General features: G+C 50.0%; 1 protein-coding gene across 3 annotated transcripts in view; it reads right to left on the minus strand.

Moving 5' to 3' along the window:
* DENND11 (DENN domain containing 11) overlaps positions 1-8,831 on the minus strand; it is a 57,141-nt gene extending 48,310 nt beyond the window's left edge. For all 3 annotated transcript variants that reach the window (XR_007147236.1, XM_047834559.1, XM_047834548.1), the window contains exon 1: positions 8,564-8,831. Coding sequence is in view for 2 of the 3 variants with exons in the window: in XM_047834559.1 (XP_047690515.1) it covers positions 8,564-8,831 (268 nt within the window). In the remaining variant the exon portion in view is untranslated. The remainder of the gene's footprint in view (positions 1-8,563) is intronic.
* Positions 8,832-9,917: the final 1,086 nt, after the last annotated feature.

Raw genomic sequence — 9,917 nt, forward strand, 5'->3', positions numbered from 1 at the left:
TTTACGGCAGCTTTATTTCTGATTGTCCCAAACTGGAAGCAACCAAGGTGTCCTTCAGTTGGTGAATGGATAAACAAACTGCGGAACATCCAGACAATAAAATACTGTTCAGAAATAATGAGCTATCAAGCCACAAAGACGTAAAGGAACCTTAAATGCATGTTGCTAAGAGAAAGAAGCCAATCTGAAAAGGCTACATACTATATAATTCCAACTCTGTGACATCCATGAAAAGAAAAAATTAAGAGATAGTAAAAAGATCAGCAAATAAGGAAGGATTAGTAGGGGAAGCACTGAGGATTTTTAGGGCAATAAAACCCTTTCTGTAGGATACTCTTACAGCGCATATGTAACATCGTGCATTTTTCATTTTTTTAAAATTAATGTTTATTTTTGACAGAGAGAGAGACAGAGTATGAGTGGGAAGGGGCAGAGAGAGAGGGAGACACAGAATCCGAAGCAGGCTCCAGGCTCTGAGCTGTCAGCACAGAGCCTGATGTGGGTCTTGAACTCACGAACCACAAGATCATGACCTGAGCCAAAGTTGGACACTTAACCAACTGAGCTACCCAGACACCCCAAGGATAAAACTTTTATATTTCTTTCACAGTTGGTATGCTTTGTTAAACAATGTTAAAACTCCTTTTATCAAATCATCATGAAATATTTATACATACTTAAAGCAATCATTTTTATTTTTTTTGACGATTATTCCCGGTGGGGGGGGGGGGGGGGATGGGAAGGGGCAGAGAGAGAGGGAGACACAGAAGCCCAAGCAGGTTCCAGGCTCTGAGCTGTCAGCACAGACCCTGATGTGGGGCTTGAACTCAGGAACCATGAGATCATGAGCTGAGCCGAAGTCAGACACTTAACCGACTGAGCCACCCAGGCGCCCCACATCGTGCATTTTTCAAACCCAGAGAATGTACAACGCAAAGAGTAGACCCTAATGTAAACTATGGGCTTTAGTTAATAATTATTTATCAATATTGGTTCATCAATTGCAACAAACATGCCACACTAATGCTAGATGTGAATAAAAACGGAAAACTGGGTGCGAAGGTGGGATATGGGACCCTCTGCACTTTCTTCTCAGTTTTTCTGTAAATCTGAAACTGACGTAAAAAAAATATTAACTAAAAAAAGAAGGTAATGGATCAATTAATGTAGGTGAATTACCTTGGGATTGGTAATGATATTGTGGTCATGTAGGAAAACGGCCTTATTCTTAGGAGATTTGTACTGAAGTATTCAGAAAAGAAATGTTATGATGTCTGCAACTTACTGTCAAATAGTTCAGCAGAAAAAGATGAGCACACCTCTATATATAGTCAGTTCTGCTAGAACGCCAGCTGAATTCGATCCAAAGCAACTGATACATTAGGGAGCCGTTTGATCGTAGGGGATTTCCTGTTTGCTGATAGGTGATTTTGATCACAAGGATCACAATGTGAATGCAGAAAACTGCACCCAGTTGAAATGAGACGCACGGAAATACACAAAACACCTCCCCCCCCACAACCTCAAACACTCACGCATTACCTTCTTCAGAGTTAAGAGCCCTGACTATCACTTCCAGGCCTACTGTTGTCCATCAAATGTCACACAGCTCTGCTTCCATTCATTTCACCATAAATCACAGGCTCCACCTCCCCAGGTGTCTTAAGGTAAAGTGCCAAACTTTGAGTATTTATGCATCTCCTAACTAGTTATCATATGTAAAGTTGTCCTACCATTTTTATTTGGTTCCCTTTTTTTAAAAAAAAAATGTGTCACTGACAGTTTTTGAGCGCTGTGCCCTGACCCCATCTTCCCCATAAACCTTGTGACTTTTACCACAAGTCTTTCACAGCACAGTGACTTTTAGGAATGCATGTTCCACATTAGAGCTGAGCTGTGTACGCATAAAGCAAATATGGCAAAATGTCCACAAATAGGGACGGGTTCGAAGTATTCACTGTACTATTCCTCCAACTTTTCTGAGGTTTAAAAAATTTCAACAAATTGGAGAACATAATTTAAATGATAGGGATGTGAAAAAAACATAAGGAAAGGACTTTGCAAAAGGAAAATAAATGGGGGCAATCTACACTAAGTAGGGTAATAATGAGGCATCATGGCGAAAGGTCATCCTTTCCAGAAATATTACACTATTCACAAAAATTGGAAGCCAGTTTACATATAAAATTTGTAGAGACTTAAAGACAAGTGATTCTGTAAAAATAAAACCCATTGAATGCCAGAAAAACTTCCCACTGAATGCTAACTACCCCGGTCTTGGTCTTCGGACTATTATTGGCTTCCAAAATACCCTCACCATATTTTAGGAACTCAGCCAGGAAACTGGGGCCCAAAAGGATTCTACAGAAGGGCTCATCCGAGGGGTAATCGATCAAAAAGAGACGAGTTGACAATGACAAGTGCTTTTCCGCCTCACTTTCTCTCCTTCGCAACCGTGGGCCCACCTGGAGGCCCAGCCTCATCTCTAGCTGCAAAGACAACCTATGGGGAAGGGCCACATGAGCGCACGAGGGTCACATGTGGCAATCTGCATTATGTACGTCCAGCCGGCCATTCAATAAATATTGGCAGAACATAACTTGGCAACCAGTGCCAGGGGCTGGGCTCATGCAAAGGCAAATATGTATGTCCCCGTGGAACTTGGACTCCCAGCTTATTGCGCAGGCAGCCCAGTCATCCAGGGGAAGCCAGAGGGCGAGGCTGAGCCTGGTGCAGATGGACAGATGGTCTGAACCTGCCTCTCCACGGTTCGGAAGGTCAGCCTGGCAGCTGTGTCCACAGCAGAGCCTCCCAGGGCTGATGTTTGATGAACTCCTGCACTGGGCGAGATCTGCTCTGTCCCATCTACCGCAAACGGGACTGCGTCTGTCTTCTGTTTCCGTGTACACTGAGGTGATTCGGCACCACCACTGCTCTGGGAGAACAGACGTGGGCTGTTGTTACTGCTGCTGCCCGTTACAAAGTTCATCTCAAAGTATTTAAAGTAGACAGAGCAAGGATCTTCACCGAAATAATCTCTAACGGGAAACGCGTGACTTTCCTTCCCCCTCCTCCCTCCTGTTGGGTGGTTTCCAATCAAGGATTTCCTCCTGAGGTCTTGCTATCGGTGGCTGCATCAGCACACGTCCTACAGCTCCTTCTGACCTCAGGAGCAGAGCTTTGTGCCCCCTTTTCCCTCCCCAACATATGCCTTGATTTTTCACCCGTTCCATCCTCTCATCAGCATAGACACGAGCCCTAGTTCTAGCTGGGAAGTAAAAAGGAACTTTGTCTCGGGAAGAAAGGCAAGAATCCAGGGGTACGTGGCGCCTCCCCTCCCCACCTTCCCTCTACAGAACCATTTCCTTGGCGGGGGGGGGGGGGGGGGGCCGGCGGCCATCAAATGCCAGAGAGGGAAGAAACCTCAGAAGATTATTTGGTTCAGCCTCCAAACACCAGAAAAGGAAATAGCTTCTATTGATTTTTGGTCTTAAATGGTCTTAAATAATTTTAAAACCACCTAGGGTGAGAGTATGCGCGAAGCAAAAGGAGAGTCAGGATAAAGAAACCTGGGGCAGGAAGAAATCAATCCTGGTGATTTCAAGTCAGCCCTCAACCGATCCATGGCTGAATTCCGATGCATTAATTTCAAGTGGAAAAACCCTTCCAGTTCACAGACTCTGTATCGTATTACCCTGGGCAGTGGTGTGAGGAGGGAGCACTGACCCTGGAGACTTGGCTGGCCTCTGGGCTCTGACCTCTCTGCTCCGTGAATTCAGGGCATCTTCTCCTGCCCACCCCCCCCCCCCCCACCGCCCCGAGCCATTACCATGATGAACAGCATCAGAAGGATTAGAGACCAGGTCCCCGAAACCCCCCGCATAGTGGGGACCCAGTAAGTGGTGGGTGTTATGGTTCCTATTCCTGCTTGACTCTCTTCTTTTAAGAAACAGAATTCACAGCAGATGGCCACAGACTGACTTTTCCCTGAAAACCACAAGCAGGTGAATCACCAACAGCCGGGGAAGATTCTGCCAACGTGAGATTAATGAAATTAACCACAACTGCATTCCACTGACATCTGAGGGAACTCTGGGAAAGGATGTGGCATTTAATCATTCTAAGGACCTCCTGGTTGGTTGGCAGAAAGCACCCTCTCTTTGCCCTCTGAGCTGGCCGTGCTTAGGACTGCTCTTTGCATCTCAAAATTATGTCCCACATCTTCTGTTCTCACTCTACTTTGTCACTGCCCCTGTCACGGCTGGAGCCACTTACTATTTGCACAAGTCAGGGGACGTGGGCCGTGCTCCAAGCTGGGTCTCAGACACCACACCTAACCTTAATCCTGCCGTGCCCCCTCATGTCTGCTGTGGAAAAGAACGTGCTTGTACGGTGTGGACTTTTGGAGACTGTATGGAGATTAAAATTGGTGTGTGAGTGATCTTAAATACATAAACTTAGGGGCATTTAGACTCACTAAATGAAACAGGTGTTTAGATGTACTTTAGGTGGTGGCTAGAGGCTGAGGGAGGAACGGGTAGTAATTCATTCCTCATCAGGAAGAACAAAAAGGAAAAGAGGTTATCTCAAAAACTTCAGCTCTCCTCCCCTCAGCCTTCCCCTGTGCCCTCCTCAGCAGTCCAAAGCAAGCATACGCCACACAGGAATTATCTGCAGACCCCCCACGAAATAACTCAGGCTGGGGGGAATGTAGCAGTTTAAAGCAATTCTCTTACAGGGGCGCCTGAGTGGCTCAGTGGGTTAAGCCTCTGACTTGGGCTCAGGTCATGATCTCACGGTTTGTGAGCTCCAGCCCTACACCGGGCTCACTGCTGTCAGGGCAGACCCGCTTCAGATTCTCTGTCTCCCTCTCTCTCTCCGCTCCTCCCCTGCTTGTGCTCTAAAATAAATAAACATTAAATAAAAATAAGGTGAACCTCTTATAAAGAAACAGCCCCAACGATTGTGTCCAAAGCTTTACCTGCTGCAGGCTCACACACAAGTGGGCAGAAAAAAAAAATAAAACTTAAGAATCGAAGGCTTGAATAATGGGTTGATCACAATGAAAAAGCAAGATTCTGGCTGCCAAACCCTCCCACCTGGCTTGCATAGTAAGCATCTGGGCCTGGTGTCAATAGCAGCTTTGTAGCCCAGATGGCCAGAACTGCCATCCCAGGGCTCCCTGCTCCAGAGAGAGACTGAGTGTGTGAGAGTGAGTGAGTGAGTAAAGAGAGAGAGAGAGCGCGCACGCGCCTCTACTGCACTTGAACCTGAGGCCCCGGTTCTCACATCATTTGTAGATACGACCACCATAATTTTCAAACCATGAATCCAATGAAAATCGCATGCATTATGCCTCTACCCTCTTCTCTGATCCCTCCTACAGATGCCCAACCCAAAACTTGTGTCCACAAGTATAAAAGAACTGCTCTCTCCCATTGTCATACATCAGCCTGAGAATCCCTAAGTGTATTCCTGCTGGAAGCATGTGCTCATGCACACGTCCACCCACACCCTCCCACACCCTCACCAGGACCCACTCCTCCCTCACACCCTCTTACATCCGCTTTCACCACAGGCCACTCACAACCTTCTCCGCCCCTCTCCCCCAGCCGCAAGGTGCACCACAACCGTGGATTTCTCTCCTCCCACATCTTCTCTCTCGCCCTCTCATGTGCACGCGTGCCAACAGTTACTTCCACCAGATGGGAAGCTGAATGAAATAGCCATGGGCTGGGCAGTAAATGACTGGGTAGGTCAGGGTAGAAGGGAGGGGCTCCTAGGGAACGACACAGGACACAGGTGGAAGAAACACGGGGGAGTGGGTAGGTAGGCAGGCAAGAGAAAAAACTCCAATCTCTCCCACGTGAGAAGCTCTGTGATATGTTCTGATTTTTATAAAGAAGCCAGTAATTGCTTTACTATTTTTGGTATCAAAGGCTAAGGAAGGCAAAAGTCTTGGTGGACCAAGGTTACTAGCATTGTGCTCTAACCCAACTGAACAACATGGACCAAGATTAAAGAGTAACACATAGCAGATCAGCCTCAGTAGCAGAGTGAGGAGGACACAGAACTGAACCAGGAAACATGGTCTGGTCCTGTGATGTCTCCAGCTCACTGGGGAACTGAGAACTGGCATCTCACCTCTCCGGACAGCGACTGCCTCGAACACCAGATAAGGGACACAGCAGGAGCTCTGAGCCCTAGTGCTAACCTTTGAGGATCCAGGAACCTCAGCATTCATTCATTCCAACTTCTACATTAGGAGATGCACCATATTACTTTCACTTTATAGAGGTACTACCAGAGTATTTTTTTTTTTCCAGAGTACTTTTACAAGATGCAAAGAGACTTGTTGGACTGGGATAGGTGACAAAGGAGAGGTAGGTTTATGGGCAGGGAACAGCAGCTTTCAGAAAAAAACAAAAACCAAAAGCAACCAAAGCTAAACACACATTCTCTCTCTCTTCCCCTGTCCTCTCTCCCACTCCTTCCCTTCCTCTCCACCCTCTGGACACAGTAAGGATGAAAAGTTGGGGGGGCAGAGGTTCACACAGTGTGGGATACATTAGACAACTGAACTTAAGAGTCAAGTATGTGTTGGCTAGTTAATGTCTCTAAATTACTTAATCACCCTTGGTCTGCTTGTTCATGTATAAACTGGGTACAAACTGATCAAAATAGAGGATTACAACTACATGAAACACCATCATAGTAAAACACCTGCACAAAGAGTCCAAGGACCAGTTACAATCCCTTCTGTCCACACTAACCTTAATTTGAAAACATTACATACATACCCCCTTGTATGTATACTCCATATACATATACCCATCCAAATGATGTCACAGCTGGGACTGACAAGGCAGGGGGAGGGTCCCAGCTCTGCAGTGCTTTTTAATGTCATCAACTGCATCTGTGGTTAGTGTAGGGCTTTCCTTTTCTCTTTCCCCTCCCTAGACTCTACTGCCAGTGCTATACCACTGCGGAATCGGACCCTGTCAGTGCTCTCTTGCCGTTTCTTCTAGCTAGCCTTCAGCGTTTCCCACAGTCCCATGCCTGCGTCCATTTACCTGTAGGTGATGGGATAGGGGATAAGGAATATTATTAGTTACAAAGTATCCGTTTTTATTTACCAATAAAGACTGCTTTTGGTCAGAAACAGCAGCTTCTGAAATTACTGGTATCTAGGAGTCCCAACCATACGAGTCAGCCAGCAGGTGTTAAGAAAGAAAAAGGAGAATACCAGTATGCACCACATGCAGAAGGGGTTAGTACTATTTCATGAAACTTGTTTCAGTTTCATTTGTATGCCTGTGAGTGTAGTGGTCGTGAAGTCAAATTTACTTCCAACAGTGGGCCACACACAATCAAAAAAGTTTGAACGCCACTGGGATAAGGGCCAAGGAACAGACAGGAGGCTGAAAGGCCTAGTCCCTCCACCAACTATTTTTCTATTCTGTGCCATTTCTTCCTGCATCTTTGCTGCTTTATCATCCCGGACCCTAGGTCAGTTACCCGGCCTGGACGCTATCTTCTGCCACCTGAAGATCCCAGGCCTTTCTCCTCCCACCCCACGGCCACCCATCAGGCTCTTGTGAATGAGTTCTACAGCTCCTCCCTGGAGGATCACGAAGAAGTTCTTTCCATTCACTACCAGGCGCTCTTCATTCCAGGACTCCCCTCGGGGAGTTAGGATCAGAAATATCTGGGTTTCCAAAAACCCCAGAACCAGGAATACTGGCACCCCTTCCTTCAATGCTGAGAGCTGATGAGCTCGGGCTTGAGGCCCCGCAGCAACCACCTGAGGCTTTCCCAGAGAGTGTATTTACTCACTTCTGAACCCCCACGAAGTCTTTCACCACTCACTTGGACACTTCCTTCCTGGTTAATTAGGCTCAAGATTATTTTAGATAACCCTTTAATTCTCCACACAAACCATCAAGAGTCTACCTGAGGAGGCTTCTCCTTTAATCCGCCTCCAGTTTAATCCCTCAGTCCTATCCCTTAATGCTCCCGGCACTAATTCCTCAAAATGATGCTGCCAGAGCAAGTGAACTTGGCCGCTTGGAAAGTTACCGTGCCGGGAGTGACGGGGAGCGAGGGCGGGGAAGCAGAAAACCTGGAAGTTCAGTACAATCTGTTTCAGGAGTTCACCTGGGGGGCGTTTCTCCTCTTGATGGGGAAAAAAATTAAAAAAAAAAAAAACACCTTTCAGCAGAGCCAGAAAACAAAAGGCAGCGCGCCGCGGCCGCCGACAGGATCCTGCAGCACTGGAGAAGTGCAAACAGGGCTGTGGGGACCCGGGCAAGAACCGCGGATCTGCCGGGAGGCCGCGCGGGACGGGAAGGAGAAGGGGGTCGGGGGGACTCCGCGAACAAAGCCCCGCGTCCCGCGCCCGGACCTCGCGGGGGCACTCTGGCCGCTCCGAGCGAGCGGGGGCGGCGGGGTGGGGGGTGCAGGTGTGTGGGAGAGGGTGCGCGCGCAGCGAGCCCCTCCCCCGCCGCCCCCAAAGCCCCGGGGTGCGCGACCCTCTCCCGGCCCCCGGAGCGGCGGCTCTCACCCGAGCGGGGGTCGAAGGTGACCACGAACACGGCCACCACCTGGTCCTCCTCCACGTCGCCCAGCTCCAGGCGCCCGGGCTGCAGCAGCACCTCGGAGGCGCCCAGCTCCTCGGGCCCCCGCCTCCTGGCCGGCTCCGCGGCCGGCCGGCCGCCCCCGCCGCTGCCCCAGCCCCGGCCTCCGGCCTGCGGCTCCGGGGCCTGCGGCGGGGAGACGGCGGGGCCCTCGGCCCAGCGCAGCAGCGGCGCCGCGTCTCCCCGCTCCACCATGGCGAAGCGAGGAGGAGCCGCGGGCGGCGAGGGGCGGGCGCAGGGGCGGGCTGCGGGAACTCCCCTCGCCGGGCCGGGCCGCCGCACCGCCCGAGGCCGCACCTGCCCCGCGCCGCCCCGCCCGCCGCCGCCGCCGCCGCCGCCGCCGCCCTCCCGCCGGGGCCGGCGCTCCGATCCAGCCGGAGGAGGCGTCCTCCCCACCGGCTTCGCCCAACTGCGTGTCTGGCTGGGATTCGCGGGTGCATGTGTGTGCCGGTGCACGGGAAACGTCTGGCGGCATGGACGCGCATCCACCTGGATCCGTCCACCTGTGCTGGGGTGAGGTGCCTTCTCACCTAGGAGTCCGTCGGATAACTGTACCACCGTGAATTTTTATACGCCATCATTCTTTTTGTAATCTCCCTGGTCATATGGACCATGACAGAAATGTGTTACATAATCCTGGAAGTGTGGCTGAAGCCTGCGCTGGGCTGGGAAGTGAAGCGGGAGAGGGAGCCTTGGCCGCCCCGGGGTTATTTGGGCTTTGGATGTGGCCTGGCCTCCTGGAGCTGTGGGCTTGGGTGTGCTGCCTGAGGTAGTTTTGCGTGCCGAACCCAGTCGGCTGTTGCCTGGCCCCGGCCTTCCCTGGACCCTGCCTGGGGCTCATCCATTTCAGTGACTAAACCTCCAGAGAAGGTGGTGGATGGTCATTTACTTGCCCTTGGGCCCGGGAAGGGGAGGTTGAGCCAAATATACAAACGATGAAAGCAGTCCCCCTTCTGTAGGCTAAATGCCGCATAAATAGATAATGGTTATGTCATAGATTTTGGCTTGGAAACAGCAGCCCCGGGCAGTCATTTATTATCTTAGGAAGAGGGGTTAAATCGTGTCTTCATTGTATCTCTGGCACATAGGATAGGCTTCTTCTTCAGCACTGCCTGAGTGACACCCAGTGCACAAATCCACCAGGTCCTTCTGAGAGCAGGCAAACTGCTGGGGCTCCTGGAACGTTGGAGGAGTCGTGTCTGAACAGGTCTCTCTCCTCTCCTCATTCTTTCTTATTTTAACGGCTATTTCTTATTCCCACCTCCTCTGATTACTTAGCCA

This window comes from Prionailurus viverrinus, chromosome A2 (assembly GCF_022837055.1).
Source record: "Prionailurus viverrinus isolate Anna chromosome A2, UM_Priviv_1.0, whole genome shotgun sequence".
NCBI lineage: Eukaryota > Metazoa > Chordata > Mammalia > Carnivora > Felidae > Prionailurus > Prionailurus viverrinus.